The 16,712-nt window shown below is 46.1% G+C and overlaps 1 protein-coding gene across 24 annotated transcripts in view; it reads left to right on the top strand.

The window, feature by feature from the left end:
* Nucleotides 1–16,712, top strand: part of RBFOX1 (RNA binding fox-1 homolog 1) — a 1,703,141-nt gene that overhangs the window by 1,253,996 nt on the left and 432,433 nt on the right. The window contains exon 1 of one of the 24 annotated variants that reach the window (XM_044936022.2): nucleotides 6,620–6,878. The exons of the other annotated variants lie outside the window; for them this stretch is intronic. Within the exon in view, the coding sequence (XP_044791957.1) occupies nucleotides 6,780–6,878 (99 nt within the window). The 5' untranslated portion in view covers nucleotides 6,620–6,779. Of the gene's footprint in view, nucleotides 1–6,619; nucleotides 6,879–16,712 lie in introns of those variants that run through there. 24 annotated transcript variants of the gene reach the window in all.

Below are 16,712 nucleotides of genomic sequence, written 5' to 3'. Positions count from 1 at the left end.
GCATTTCACACGTGTATATACATGTGTATTTATAGCCAGACATCCACAGATGCCTATGTGTACGTCTGTCTGTGCATACATACACACACACACATGTGCATAAGGAGATGGTGGGGTTTTTGTTGCTCTCTGGTGACTTTGGTTTTCACATATGAAATTTAAAAAAAAATTTATTTATTAATTTGGAGAAGGAAATGGCAACCCACTCCAGTATTCTTGCCTGGAGAATCCCATGGGCAGAGGAGCCTGGCGGGTACAGTCCATGGGGTCGCACAGAGTTGGACACGACTGAAACGACTTAGCACATTTATTTATTATTTGACTATGTCAGGTCTCAGTTGCATCATGCAGGATCTTTCTTCTCTCTTTTTTTTTTAAACATGAAAATTTCTGCCTTATTATCATTTTTGGTGACTTTACTTAATAAATAGTTGGTATCCATCTTGTCTTTCTGAATAAATACAAAGACCTTAAAGCTGTTTAAGTCCACATTGCTTTGCAGTATTCACTGGACAGAAATGATCACCTACAAAATTACTATTTGTCTTTAAAATGAGCATTATATTCATGATCGTGATTAAAATGACTTTGAGTTTGGTTTTCTTTCTCATCTGAGGTATACATATATATCAGTATATCAACATCTATCTACCTACTTACTTAATGTTTTTGAGGTACTTTTAATGAGATGTGTTGTGCCAGAAAAATGAACTTGGACTTCCGTATTTCTTAGGTTTGATGACTTGAAGTTTACTTTCATGCGGGATCTTTCACTGCAGCGTACAGTCTCTCTAGCTGTGGTTCAGGGGCTCAGTAGTTGCAGAGCGACAGCTTAGCTGCTCTGAAGCACGCTGATGGACAGGGAAGCCTGGCGTGATAGCATCCATGCGATCACAACGAGTTGGGCACGACTGAGTGACTGAACAAAACCAACAGTGTGGATCTTAGTTCCCTAGCCAGGGACCGAACCTGTGTCCCCTGCCTTGGAAGGAGCATTCCTCACCACTGGACCACCAGGGAAGACCCTTCATTTGTGAAATTAATCATCTATGCCGTGAAACTTCTTAAAGATCTTTCTTAGAAATCTTTCCAAGGAGAGACACATAGATGTCCCTCGTTCTGACAGCTTTTTTGTATGTGTGTGTCACACTCTACTGAACTGTGCTTCCATTGCTTCTGTTCATTTGCTTTTACAAGCAACGCTGGAAAAAATGATCCCAGTATGTGTATCTCTGTGCCCATCTCAGGAATGTCTTACAGGACCCATACGTACAGCTCGAATAATTAGGTTGAAGGATAAGTATATTTGAAATGTTGAGAGTGAATGCTGCCTGTCATCTCCGGTACTGTACCAATTTTAACTCTCATCACCTGTGATGAAGACGCCCCATTTCTCCACAGAGATATCATTTCTAGGTAGTAGGCATTTTATTTTAAACTAGCTGATTTTATTTATTAATTGATGCCCATCTTATGGACAAAGGATCATAGTTAACTCTTCTAAACAGCCAGTATAATTTTGAAAAGAGCTTGTGTGATGCGAGCTAGTTATGAACTGAGCATCCTTGCACTTGTGTTTCTGCTCTTTTCAACTTGAACTCGTTGACACCGCACACCCAGGCGGGGAAGCTCGTGGAGCTCGAGGGTCCTTGACTCAGAAGTGGACTCTGATCTCCAGCCTCAATCCTGTCATTACATGCAGAGCAATTGTGTCTGAATGGTTGGAATCCAGTCTGTCTGAGACACAGTCCTTTACTCTGAAAGAACGCCATGCTAATCATCTGAGCCCTGCTGAACCCCAGTTCTCCAACTCTGCACCACGGACTGGGGACACCTTTTCCAAAAGAGCTGTCTGGGGAGTAGGGCTTCACCAGGGTAGCCCCGAGGGACCATCAGGGGCTGAGACCTCATTCTAGAGGCCAAGAAGCCAGCTTAATATAGAGAGAGCTAAAAAGTAAATAAAACTCAGAATCTGTGTGTTTCTTGAAAAGAAAGAGATAGCTAGAGGTCATTTGCTCCAAATTGCTGTTGTGTTCATTCATTCATCCATCCATCCATCCATCTGTCTACCCATACATCCATCCACCTATCCCCTAATGCAGTATTTTCTGAGTCCTTACAATATATCAGACACTGTATTAAACCCTGCACTTCAAATGGACAACATTGCGGGTGGGAATCTTCCCCATTTTTATGCATTGATAGGGTCAAACTCTCCCACCGCCACTCTTGGTGGACTGACCCATGAGAACTCCACAGCTGATATATTAGGCAAACTTGGGGCTTGGCAATCAGAGTGGAAAGGGTGAGGATGCAAGGTTTTTCTTTTTTTCTTTTTAACTTCGTATTGTACATCAGAGCATACTTGATTAACAATGTTCTGTTAGTTTCAAGTATACAGCAAAGTGATTCAGTTATACATGTATCTGTTCTTTTTCAAATGCTTTTCCCTTTTGGGTTGTTACAGAATATTGAGCAGAGTCCCCTGTGCTGTACAGGAGGTCCTTGTCGGTTATCCATTTTAAACATAGCAGTGTGTACCTGTCAAGCTGAAACTGCATTTGCAGAGTGAGCACCAATTTATACAGTATTTACTGCCACCTGCCCAAACTTCCTTATCTTTGGTGTCCCTGATGCTGTGATCCTGTTCTTTTATTTTTTTGCACAGCACCCGTCACCTTCTGTATTCTGTACAATCGACATACTCTAATCTTTGTTCTGTGCTTGATGACACTCCCACCAGAATGTAAACCATGCGATGTCAGGTATCTTTGCTTTCTCCCACTGATGCAGCCTTAGGGACTAGATCAGTGCCTGAGTGTAACCAACACCCACTAAATAGCGTTCAAATGTTTGCACAAGTAGGTGACTTAACGTGCTTGTGATAGAGATAATAACAACCAGTTCCCTACAGAGACTTCACTCTCACTCTCCTGAAGATTGTTGTTGCTGTATCAAAATTTGGAAGTGAGAATAAAATACTTCTCAGTCACTTTATGCCTAGCCTTCGAACAGAAAATTGCATTTAAGATCAAGAAGGCCTTCCTTCTGTCTAACTGAAGTTTGTTTTTTGTTTTTTTTTTTTGCTTTGAGACAGGGCAACTTCCATAGAAAATCTTTCTTTAGCTGAATACCTGCTTTTTGACAGTTTTAGAAAGTTAGAATAAGGGATTATGAAAGAGAGTAAAGAAAAAAAAATGTTTCTTTTATTATTCTGAAGAGATGGCAAATTTGAGTGAAGGAAAAAGTTCCAGCACTGTTGTGTGGGTCAAGTTCCATCTGAAGACGGCATTATTCATTATCTTCCTGCACACTCTGCTTCCTAGGGGTAAGCATTCCATGACGGCTTCTTGTAGTTGAGAAAGCAGGAGGGCAGCCCTTGAATGTAACTCAGAATATACACCCAAGTGACACTGAGTGCCTGGGCATTCTTTGTAGGGAGAGAGAAGAGTATTTTCTTCCCCCCGCGTCTCCCATTTATTCATGTATAATAGAAGAATCATTTGGGAGCTAGTAGCATTGATGTGGCTCTCTCTCAGTCTCTGTTGAGATGGAATTCAAATTCAGCATCCCCAGACACTGCTTAAAAGCTAGAAGAGTTTTTTTCCACTGAGCCATAGTCGCAGCTGGAGAGTTACCATTTGATTTGGGGTCACCCGATGCTGCGTGCGTTTCTCGGTCACTGCAAAATCTTTCCTGCCCTGTCTTGTATCTGTGTTGATGGGCTGTGTACTTGTCTGTGTGTGTAGTCAGGTTTGCATGAATTTGTTTGCATGCACTTGTGCAGGGATGTTCTGACTTGGTTATCCAGGGAATGCAGCCTGGCCCCGGATCATCTTAAGACGCGTTTATATGGTCTGGATTCTACGGTTTCCCTTTGCCGGCTTCCAGTTCGCCTGGCTGCGAGACCTAAGTCTAAGGGGGAAACTGGGAGCCATTACTGCAAAAAGGGTCTGTAGGAATCCAATCACCACGGAGAGTTTTCAACTTTCGGGAGAAAAACGGACGGGCAAACCAGTGTTGGCTCAGTGCAGCTGAGAGCAGTTATTGGTTCCTTACATAATGTATTTGTTTTTCATTAAACCATTCAGATAAGGTCTTATTAAAGTGCCATGTATTATTTATCGTGTTTCTTATGAAAATGAGCTGAGGGGGAAATTCTGTCCTCTTCTTGGGGCCTTTGCAGGTTTTTCCAGTGCCAGCAAGGGATAAAAAAAAATAAATAAAGGCAGGCAGAACCAACCCCTGTCAGTACAGCAGATTGCTTAAGGCAAAAGGAGAGAATGGGAAGGCAATGGGAAGGATGGGATAGGCAGAATCTTTGACCTTTCATTCCAGATTGTGTTTTGTGGGGTGGTTTTCCCTTTGATTTTGAGAATTGCAAAATTTTACCAAAAAAAAAAAAAAAAAACACCCAAGATAGGCAGAGAGTAAGAAAAGACAGTAAAAAAAAAAAAAAATTGAACCAGTTTATTGATAAATCAGACCTTGTCTGATGAACTGAGACAAAGTATAGCAAGGATTTTTCAAACAATCACTACACCACCCCACTCCCACCCCCACCCCCACTCCCCCAAAAAAACAGTGTAAGATACCAGTCTCTTCTCCCTTAATCCTTCAGACAAACTTCTGTTTAGGGTTTAGCATCCTAGGGTGCCCCCTTTAAACTGAGGGGGAATGTGAGAGTCCCAGGGTGTTGGAGAAACTGGTTTTGCAAGGTGAGGGATAGAAAGAAAACAGCCAGGTCAGGGCCTAGTGTTTGGCCGAGTGAAGACTTGGTTACTGATGGTGTCTCAACAGAACAACAACAACAAAAAATGGAGCTGTGGTGCAATTAATTGCCTTTTCTTCAGAAAGCGTTTTGATTAGCCTGCAGAGTGAGTTGTGCCTGGTGAAGCTGATGCCTGGGAAACTGTCATTTGGCCAAACATCCCCATGAGCCTCCCAGAAAGGTCAGTGGGGTTGCCCCTGGTGGCGAGTCCCCTGCCCTGTCCTTCAGGGCGATGGCACCCACTACCCCTGCAAGGCTTCTTGCAAGGAACCCAGCAATCAAAAGAGATGCTGTTCAGACAGCCTCTTGCTCTGAAAAAGAAAATCCCAATCGCTGGGTCCAAATCTATATCACAAAATAGGACTACTATTTCTGATCCTTTTCCTGCCGCCCAGAACATGCTTCCCCTCCTCCCCACCCCACCCCGCCCCCACCGCATGGGGGACCAAGGACTCCTTAGAGTCTTAATATTTTCTTTTGATTTGCAGATCACATCCTATTTTATTGCATAAAGACTAACGAAATCTACTAATGAATAATTATTACTTCATAAAATAGAGGGGAGAGGGGGAGCCCCTTTGCAAGACTGGAATGCTAATGCTGGCCCGAGGAGGGCTGGCCAGGCAGGAAAATAAAATAAATAAATAACCCCTGATCGGGGGTTATTAGGGGCTGCAGCCCAGAGTCATCACTGATCAAATCCGGACTTGCCCACCCTGCGCGTTTGTTAATTTGAAAAGAGCGGGGATTCTAGAGAGAGATAAACCCCCTTGAATTGGCCGTAGGGCTGGAGGTGGTCTTCGAACAGAGGCTTGATTTCCACGCCAGCCCCCAGCCCCATCCAGGGCGGTTTCTCCCATACCAGTCTCGGGCTGGGTGGTGTGCGCCCCGCTGCTGGCTCAGCCAAGGGGAGGCGCAGAGCAAAAAGCGGCGTCCCGAAAGCCCGGGGGGGTGTAGCGCCACCTGGGCCGCCCTGCCCGGGGTGCGGGGACCCCCACCAACCTCCCTGCCTCCAGCGCCCGCAACAGCCCCCAGCTCCCCCTGGCCGCCCCCTCCCGCCCCCCAGCCCCTAGGAGTCCTCCCAGCACTCCCACGAGGGGGAATCCCATTTCTGTATTTGCCCAACCGAGCCTGGCAAACACCCCGCCGCCACCCCACATCTAGACTCTCGGTCCCAGCTCCCATCGCACGAATTGTCCAGCCTGCCTGGATGCTGGCGGTGTGGGGCGCTCGATCGCTTCCTCGCCCGCCCCGCGGAGATTTTTAGCAGACACAATTTGAATTTTGGTGAGTCGTTAAGAAAAAAAAAAAAAAGCAAAGGGGAGGGGAAAAAAAAAAAAAAAAAAAAAACCCTGCCCCTGGACCCATTTGACAAATGAGGAGACGCGGCTTCAGCATCAGCGGCTTGAGCCTCGGTGTGAGTCTAAATCTCTCCCTCTCTCTCTTTTTCTCTCTCTCCCCTCCCTCTCCGTCGCCCTTAGCTCCATTCTCCCCCCCACCCCCACGGCCCCCCGCCACTACTCAGCATCTCCCGGAGGGCCTCCGCCCCCTCTACCTTCAATAGAAGTTGCCTTTGCTGGTTTTCCTATCTTCGTGGGGGCGGGGGGCCAGGAGACACCCTCCACTTTGAGGGGCCTCAGAAAGCAGGCCCAACAACGAGAAAGGGGAAAAAAACAAAAACAAAAAACCAGCTACAGCCACGAAAGGAACAAAATAGTTGCCCGGCCCTCTCAAGTGTCTTAGTTGGAGGCAAGAGATGAACGCCGCCGGGATCTAGCACAACCTACGGGAAGGAACGCAAGGGAGGAGGGACGGACCGACGCGCGGGGTGCGGCGGGGGGGAGGGAGAGAGAGGGGGAGAGAGAGAGAGAGAGAGAAGGGAGACAGGCGCCGGGTTTTGACTTAGATAATCAGCAAAATTTAAAAAAAAAAAAAATTTGTAGCGGCCAGGCAAAGAGCAGCGGCGATTGCATGCGAGCGTGCCCACTCGTGCTCGGCGGGCGCCAGTATGCAGCATCCTCTGACGGGGGCCACCTGCGTGGCGCTCCCCAACGTGGGCATGTGTCCCCAGCTCTCGTGTGCCTTGACTTTTATGTACTTACAGCAGGTAAGGCGCGCGTTTCTTCCCTCGGTGGCTGCTTCCCCGGGGCTCGGCGGCGCCGGCGGCGGGGGCGGCCTGGGTACCCGAGTCGTTGGGAAACGCTCTGGTACCTTGGATGGGTTTGGGGAACGGGGTATGCTTGCGTGTGGACCGGAGGGGTGGGAATCGGAGCCCCTAGTTCTCCGTAGAGCCCGGACACCCCGCGCCTGGCTGTGTTTGCTGCTTTTCTGGGTACTTTGAACGCCTGATTCTGAACCTGGGTATCGGGAGTTTAAAATTGCAAACTGCATTTTTTTTTTTAATCACTCGCATTCTTTCTCGTGTCCGTGCGTCCAGTGGCGATATGAGCCTAAGACCTCTTTGATGTTAAGAGTTTGGGTCTTTGCAGAGGCATTTGGGTGTCTGGAGTTTTCATTCAGCCGCTTTAATAAGGAGTGCAAAAAACATATATGTCGGTGGGTAGGTGCTGAGTATTTTTGTTTCCTTAAGTTTGTCTGGGTTGTGCTATGTTCCGCCCGCTGGGGACCCGAGCCTTCGGCTTTCTGGAGCGTGTCAGCCCCCGGAACCTGCGTGTAAACTCACAGGGGATGCTGTGATGAAGGCTAGTGGTTTAGGATGCAGTCTTTGTTGGCATGGAAAAAGGCTCCCCCCCGCCCCCCACGCTCCCTTAACGGTCTTGTTGATGAGTTCTGCGTTTTATTTTCCATTCTGTGTCTATTTCAGAATCTTTCACTCTCTTGTCTTTCTCTGGGTGTTTCCCTCTGACCTTCTATTCCCCCCCCCTTTTTTTTCACTAGTAGGGTGACCGCTTAACTTGGTTCCAAGGCTTGGGAAACAGGCTCAGTATTGCCTTGTGGGGTGACTAGCCCAGCTCTGTCTCACTGGACAGGGCTTGTGGATGTGAACTGGCAGAGTTGAAGGAATCCTTTTCCCTTCCCAGGATCACGGATCCTGCTCTAGGAAGAGTTAACCTGCTTGGAGTCTTTTAATCTGTTTTTCCACTGACTCCCTTCAAGAGTCTCATGTGTTAAGTGTGTGTGGTTGTGGTTGACTAAACTTCCTTTACAAGTGTTCCGAGGGGCCTCGTGCTCCAAAGACCCTGTGTATTCATAAAATGTCAAGATTCTGCTTTGAACATCTGGGTAATTTGTCATCAAGTTGGTTGCCTCCAGAAAAAAATATTTCTTGGGCACGGTTTCTCTTTCAAGTCTTTTGGAGAACAACGTTTTTTTTTATTTTTTATTTTTCTCGTTGTTTTACTATCTTAGGGCCAAACTGGTTTATCCTTTTAAATAGTGTTTTATCCCGTTTGTCATTAAGTAAGTTGTGCCAGGAAACATTTCCCAAGAGGTTATTGGTAACATATGATGTGATTCATCTGCTTCTACCATTTCTGTGCCTTTGCTGTGAGTGTGTGTGTGTGTGTGTGTGTGTGTGTGTTGGGTGTGTGTGTTTTATATCAGTTACACACCAGAAGAGTCTCCTAAGGAGCTTTCTACAAATGCTAAACCTCAGCTGAATTTAATCAAATTATTAATATGAGCTGATCTTTTGCCTACCGTACTCACTTCTTTCCTGTTATTTATTAATCAATTTGAGAAGCATTACCTAGCAAGTAAAATACTACAAAGTGTTCAGTGTGCTCACGGTTTCTTTATGCATGTTTATTTTTTTTTTAAGGATAAATTCATGTTTCTTCCTTCTGGTTGTTAAATGGCTTTGCTTTGGGGGGCACAACTTAGGAAAGAAGACAGTGACTTTGAATGAGAGGTTATTCTTGCCTTGAAAAGGACAAGTTATCTAGGAGGAAGGCAGGGGTTTTTAACATCAGTCAGGCAGTGTCTATGGAGGAGGGGTAGAAACATTCCTGCTCTAGAAAAGGGTGGTTCAAGGGGGATCTTGGCAGCCATCACACATGTTTAGAAGTGACCGAATCAGCAATGTGGTTCCATATGGCAGTAGATGAAGGTGGGCTTTGACACGCACCGTGGAAGGCACCCTCTTGCCAATCTCTGACAGGGCATATAATGCTTTCTATGAAAGCCCTGATAAGGTGATACCGACATGCTTCGGAATGCCGTGTGTGTATCTGTGTGTGTGCATTTTTCCTGAGTTTCACTTCATGCCTGAAGTATAGTCAGGCAGACATGTATTTTTGCCTGTCAGGTTGAGAACCAGGTTTTCCAGCCATACACTGCACCTCGCTCAAGGCTCCCTCTCAGGGTGGGAGAGCTTTATCTTCAGGTCACCTCTCCTCACCACGGCTGGCGTGATAGTCCGTGGACACGTTTCCTGTCACCGCTTTTATTTAGCTGTCCAGACAGTTGGCTGATGAAGGGTGTGAAAGAGTTCACTTCAGTCTCCACGAACCACTTACTGTTACCATCTATACATTTCCTATTGTACGTCTCTACAGTGTTTTCTATCTGCTATTAATCTATAACTATCACTGTATCTCTATTTAATTTTGATGACCAGAGGGCTAAATCTGTATTTTCAAAGCTGATCAGGTGGCTGGATGGGGCCATATTGATGATAAATGACACTTTCATTGGAGACATTTTTCTTTTATTATTATTTAGAAATAAACATATTTCAGGAGTCTTGATCATTCAGATCACCAGTTACATAAGAACACAATTAAAACACAACTCTTATTTTGGAAGCATTATCATTCTGTTTTCTAAAGGCACACACTCTAATTAGGGGCCCCTGAGTCCTCCTTAAAATACATTTTCCTGGAATGAAGCTTCTGATGGTGCTTATTTCTCATCCAGTATTGAAGGAAAATGACTTCGTCATCTGTTTTCTTTGCCTTAGCCTTGACATCTCACCTCTCTTCCTAAACCCTCCCAGATTTGTTCCTAAGACAACTCATAAAAGCAAAAATCAATCTGGATACCTCAGCATCATGTTTACCCTGAATGACCAAGTGAAAACGACATAACCATTTTGCCACAAAAAAACAAAAAAGAAAACAAACTTGTTTATTCAGGCCAAAGAAGAGGCAACTTTGGTGTCGAAATTATTTGACTTATTCCATTTCATTGATTGCTATTCCCCAGTGACTCTGCTTTAGGTGAGTATTTTCCTACAGTTACAATTTCTTTCTTTTTTTCTTTTTCTCCTCTCTTTTCACATTAGAGATGTTACTATGGTTGGGATCATGTCAAGTGGTCCTTTGGCATCCAGATCTCAAGGCCAATGATGTCATCACATACAGATGTACCCACATCTGTATTCCTCTAGGGTGGAGTGGCGATCTTGGGGCCCTGGACCATTTTAAAGGTGGAAGGGACAGGCGAGCTTTGTAACAGTTCTGGGTTTGGTCTTGCCCTCTAGGGCAAGTTTCTGCTTCAGCCTCCATTCTTGACACACTGCGGCATCTTTATCTGGTATCTTCGTCGATGGTGAATCTACTTCTCCCAAGTGAACTTCAAACTCACACCTCCCCAGTACAGAATCTGCCCAGCTTTCCAAAGCAGGAAGCCATTTCAGCAGTCTGACTTGGAGGGAAAATTCTGAATACAGATTCAGAATTTTCAGGGGCTTACTACAAGCTGGGTCAAAAGAAAATAGGTAGTGTTTTTCACAGAGAAATAGAAAACAACCACACACACACACACACACATTCCTCATAACAACAACCAAAAAAAACACACCAAGAGATGCTTGATGTCTATCCTAAAGTCACAGGGCGTGCGCCAAAGAGCATTGCATGGTTAGGTATGGTAAGCGTATGGACAGAATGGACAAGGGCTATTGCCTGACTCACACTGCATGCCACACTTCCCCTAGAGCTGTTTTACACTCAGTACTAACTCCCTGGGAGAGGATCAGTAGCATATTAACTTCATTTTCCCCACTTCCTAAACCCCCATCAGTGTCTCCCAGTCCTGTTCTAAGAAAGCTTCTCATCTGTCAGATCCTTTTCACTGAGAACCTTTTTATCAGCTTCAATGTGAACACAAGTCAAATGCTTAAATTCTACATTAAAAGGGAGGGGGTGGGGGGGGGTCCCCTGAAGTGGACGGTGCCACTGTCGATATCCGATCGGTCATTTTTCCCCACTTAATGATGATCCATGTGGTTTGTTTTAAATAGTGAAGTGGTTTGTACAAAGGGTAATTCCTGGTAAATGAAGTCATTGCTCACTATGGACACCTTCAGATCGAAAGCGATTGAACTGAAACCTGCATATCAACCCTTTCTGTCTTTAATTAGAAAGCGGATCTCAGCTCCGAGTCGCCAGGAAGATGGCTCTCACACCAAGGCAGTGGGGACGGGGTGGGGGGTGGGGGGCGCTCACCCCCACGCACCTGCCGCGGTTATAAATTTGGGACACGCTAGGGAGGCCGTAACGATGATGGCTGTGTAGAGAAGTTCAATTCTCATTCTAGTTACTTACCTTGTGCTGCTTCGTCGGATGATTTATAGAGGACCAAATGGCATTTTATCACCTTCTTTCTTCTCGGCTTAATCCCGTGTTGATTTATTAGATCGTGCTGTGGATCGGGGGGAGTCAATAGTGTCAATAATGCAGAAAAGAATTAGGATAGATTATCTTCATGTCTGAATTGTTTAAGGAATTTAAGTGGCTGGAATGAGCTTCTGCCCAAGCCTGGGTGGCTCTCTAATAGAACCGAGGACCTCGTGTCTCTTTGTAGAGAGATCGCGTGTCATAAACTGGCTAATTAACCAATTTTCCTAGTTTCTCCGATTTTTCCAATGAAGGGGGAAAGACATGAAGTACTGGGCTCTTGTCTGCCATGTAGAAGACCCATATCTCAGGTGGGCTGAGGCTCACCCTCTGTTTTCCTCCTTTTTTAGGGATCTGTGGTGAAGCAGGGTGGGGAAGCACGACAGGGTTCCTTGGGCGACAGGGTTCCTTGGGCCATGTCAGCCTGGAGAATATTTCATCCAGCATTCACTCCTGAAAACCGTAAGCGTCTGTCAGTCCAGAGACCCGAGTCCTGTGCCATTCGGCAGCTCTGTCTGCCATTTCGTGGCGGTTCCCCGTGTCAGAACACACACCCGGCGGCTTCTGCCTTTACCCGAGTCCAGAAAGCCCATCCTATTAACACTCACGCCATCTGTTTTCCTTGCAGCCGGCCCTTGAGTAATTGTCCAGTAACTGATGGACGGAGGGTAGACAATCTTTTTTTAGGGTTTTCTGATTCATTTAACCAGGCTCTCTGCCCCCAAGAGAAAACGTAATGCTTGTTTATTCATATTTGGCCGGATGAAAACAGTGTCGTTTGTCAGGCAAATAATAGTCTTCTGGAAGAGAAATTGCTGCCTTGTAAACAAAATCAGGTTGGTTCGTTGGCGCGACACGCAGAGGAGGTTGTCCAGTGAAAGAGCAGAGATGACAAAGTGTGGGTGTAATCGCCCCTTCCGTAGAGACCTTTTTGATGGACGGGGAGAGGTGTCCCAGTGTGCTGTTTAATTCATTGAAGAAAGGCAAAGAAAATTCCATTCATCAGTAAAGTTTTCCTCTTCCCCGTGTGCTGCCCCACGAGAACTTGGCAGGGCTGGGCGTTTCCTCTGGGACTGTCTACCTGATGTGGCTGCCCTGGCCTGGCCCAGTCCAGAGGGGCTGCGTCAGGTGGGATGAGCTCTCAGACACAATAGCTCAGGAGGGCCTTTGCTTCGGCCCTTCAATCACGATGAGTGCAGGCGAGCTGGGGGCAATGAGCAGACCTCCTGTAGGAAGAAACTCCTAGAGAAGGGTTTTTCCAAAGGACCCCCAGTTCCATTCTCGAGCCTGTTATAGGCTTGGGAAAGTGCTTCTGTGGTTACAACTTTCTGATTCCTGAAACAGTTTTTTGTTTTCTTCTACCCACCATGCCTAGAAGAAAGTCTGAGACATAGCAATTGTCCATCTAAAATAAAATGTGCAATGGATGAATGAGTGAATGCATTTGAGCCTGAGAAGCGAGAGGAGGAATGTACTTATAAGCCAGAGGAGGCAGTGACTGTCCATGCTTTTTACACGTGTGTAAATCATGATTTACACACATTTACACATATGTAAATCCAATCATCCATTCTTTCATCTGTCCACGTAAAACATGGTTTCCAAGGATCAAGGATGATGCCGCGCAATGGTTAGGGAAGATCTCCGCCACCCTGGAGCTGACATTCTAGTAAAAGAGTAGATGGTGCAGAAGTAAGTGAATCAAGAGGTATTTTCAGATCATGGAGAATGCTGTGCAGGAAATAAACAGGGTGATGGGTGAGAATCAGTGGCAGTTATTGGTTGTTGGGCTTTAGCTGATGGCTGGGTCAGTGTGAATCCCAGGAGGAAAGTGATGATTTTCCTGACCTGAGGATAAGGGATTTGGGGATGTGTGAGTTGTTGAGAAAGGTGTTTCAGGAATGAATGGAGGAGAGCAAGTCCACCTGCCTTGTCTGCAAAAGAGGATGTAAGCGACTGAGGGAGACAGTAAGTGGTGGAATTGGGTCAGCTGCCAGTGCGGTGGTCTCTGTGGACAGCATGTGGCTTCTGTTACCCTCTGGAAAGTGTTAATTGCTCCGTCGTGTCCAACTCTGTGCGACCCCATGGACGGTAGCCCTCCAGGTCCTCTGTCCATGGGATTTCCCTTCAAGAACACTGGGTTGCTGTTTCCTTCTCCATTCAATCTTCCCAACCCAGAGATCAAACCTGGGTCTCTGTGTCTCCTGCATTGGCAAGAGGATTCTTTACCAATGGCACCACCACCTGGGAAGCCTATATGTAAAAGATATGTGTGTGTGTGTGTGTGTGTGTGTGTTAGTCCCTTCAGTTGTGTCTGACTCTTTGCGACCCCATGGACTGTAGCCCACCAAGCTCCTCTGTCCAAGGAATTCTGTAGGCAAGAATACTGGAGTGGGTTGCCATTCCCTTCTCTAGGGGATCTTCCTGACTAGGGGATCAAACCCACGTCTCTGGTACTGCAGGCAGATTCTTTACCATCTGAGCCATCAGGGAAGCCTGTTACCCTCTTGGGCCACATTGATAAAAGGAGAAAAGACAGAAATGAGTGTCCAGTGAACAAACAAGACACAACCACTCCTGAGTTGTTCTGTGGGACCCTTGGAGACAGGTTTTGCGATTGCAAGTGGAAAGAGGTTTTTGATGGAAGCCCTAAGTAAGACATTCATTGTGGAGCACCAAGAGTCTTACTGGTATCTTCTGTCAAGACCCTATCATGGTACTTAGACAGTGAGTGGCCTTGTTACATCAAAAACAATGAATGTGGCCCAGAGTTTCTCAAATGTTATTCAAGCATCCCTTTCCTAATTTTTGCCAATTCGCTCATCAACAACAGTTGATATCTACTTAGTATTCACTTTTGTGTTGAACTTCAAAGTAGACTGTCCAAACCCCAAATAAACACACTAATAAATGAATCAAGACATCCCATCATATCACAGCTGTGATAGTATTTTTCCCAATAGACATTGAAATACTTGTACATTGAAGTATCTGTTCATTCACATATTCATTCATTCAGTCTTTGAGCTCCTGTTTGGGGCCAGCTGATCTCGATGGTTTCTAGAACAAAAAAGCACCCCCACCACAACCCCATCTTCACAGAGGGTCCATTCAGTTGTCCATGCCGGTGCCATCTTGTGAACTATTCATGCAGTGCCATGCTTTGCTTAACACTGTCTTGGTCCATTGGCTTTCCTAGGAATCCCCTTCCATGCCTGGCCTGGAATGGCTCATTCCTTCCGACCCAATTTGCGAAAAGCAAAATTCTAGTTTTCTCTGTATCACGTCTTGTCCTCTTTGCCAGAGCAGTAGTCAAGAGTCCACAGTAGAAGAAATATATAGTCATATATTTAGCATCTCTATGCTATCCTGGGTGCTCAGTCGTGTCTGACTCTTGCGACCCTATGGATTGTAGCATGCCAGGCTCCTCTGCCCATGGGGTTTCCTAGGCAAGCATACTGGAGTGGGTTGTCACTTCCTTCTCAGGGGATCTTCCAAACCCGGGGATCAAACCCAATTCTCTTGTGTCTCCTGCATTAGCAAGTGGATTCTTTACCACTGCACCACCTGGGAAGCCCATATTTAATGTCTGTAGCCATATATTTAACACGGGGGGCTTTGAGTTGGTGGGACTGGGCAGAATGTGGTGCTTGGGCCTCTGACACTCTAACTGGTGAGGAAAAGCCTCCCCCTCTTTTCATCCTGTTCTTTATGTTGTGGTTAAACACACATAGAATCAAAATTAGGAACTGGAGCCAGAGTTTTAAAAAAAAAAAAAAAAAAGGCATTCAGAAGGTGAGTATGTGTTCCTAGGGAGGTAATGACTTTTTCTTTTTTTTACCTTTGCAGCCGTGGAACAAAGTACAGGCAGCTGTAGGATTTCGGAGCCTCAGATTTCCCAGCCCTGATGAGTAAATGCACATAAGTTTCGGTCTTAATGAGCATTTTCTTTTTTGGCATCTGATGTTTGCCCGGGACTCACCTCGAGGACTAGATGCTCCTTATCGAAAACAGCAGTGAATACCCCAGCTGTTCCTTTAGATGGTTCTGCTTTCTCCAGGCATGGGGCGAGCTCTGCCCTTAGGCAGGAGTGAGAGGCAAGAGGTACCCCCTCCCCAACGGATGGGTCCTCCTCCCACACAGTGAACAACATCTGGGTCCAAAGAAGCAGAAGGAATGATGGGGTGGGCACGTCGCAGTCTCCAAGTGCCCATCTCAAGATCCTTCCAAAATTCAGTTGAGGAACCGACATTATTTTAGAACCAGTTGGTGTCAGCTCTTTTGCAAAGCCTACTTTGAAAGAACTGGTGTCTCCGGAGCTGTATGTAGGACAGAAGTGGTGAGCGGAAGGCTTATCCCAGCTCTGTTACTCAATTAGCTGATCCAACTGGATCGAGCAAGTTGCTTAACGTGATTCCGGGGCTTTAATTGCCTTCTGTGAAAAAAAATAGGGGTAAGAATAACTATTTCATACTGCTCTTTGCAAGATTAAATCGAATCCTTAGCACAGCATCTGGGACAGGGTGAGCGGCCAATGGCTGTTTATTAAAAAGTGAATGAAAGAATGAATGAATACCTGTGTTAAAAGAAGTAGCATCTGTTTATCCAACATCATTTTTTGTTTTCCATTTCTCCCACATCAACATGATACATGCCCCCGTGGCTTGCGGAGGACGCACACGAGGCATATAGGGAATAGGGGTCTCTCTCAGGTCCCTTGGTTCCTCCTACCTGTCCTGGCTCTCTTCCACTTTTTCCTCCCGACCGTTGGAAGTCCTGCTGGTGGTACCTGTTTGTAAAGTGGCTGTACAACTCAATTAATGCTCTGTGACAGGAGGAGGAGAAATAAAAATCATCTTGCTCTTGTCAGTAGCAAAGCTATTTACTTTCAAAAGCTGACAGAATCACACTGCAGGGGCTTCACTTATTTCTATTCAGAATGTCCTTGTTCTGGATGCAGGAGACCTGAGCCACCCTTTCAAGTTCATTCCCATAAGCTTTCCTTGGGTGAGAGCCAGCCAAAGTGAAGATGGTCCCTGGGAGAGTCCAGGGAGTCCCTCCGGGGCTTGGTGATGGCCGGGTCCTTGACTGATGCCTGGGCAGATGTCCCAGTCTGGGGATGGACGGTCCAGCTGACATGTGCATTTTTAGATCCTGGATCTGTCCTGCCAGAGGGCATATGTGTCATCGTGTCCTCTTTGCTGTTGTTCAGTTGCTAAGTCTTGCCCCACTCTTTGTGACCCTGTGGACGGCAACACACCAGCTTCCCTGTCCTTCCCTGTCTCCTGGAGTTTGCTCACACTCATGTCCATTGAGTCAGTGATGCTGTCTTGACTATCTGAGGATAGATAGCCAACTAT

This window comes from Bubalus bubalis, chromosome 24 (assembly GCF_019923935.1).
Source record: "Bubalus bubalis isolate 160015118507 breed Murrah chromosome 24, NDDB_SH_1, whole genome shotgun sequence".
Lineage (NCBI taxonomy): Eukaryota > Metazoa > Chordata > Mammalia > Artiodactyla > Bovidae > Bubalus > Bubalus bubalis.
This window is presented reverse-complemented; position numbering and strand designations above follow the sequence as displayed.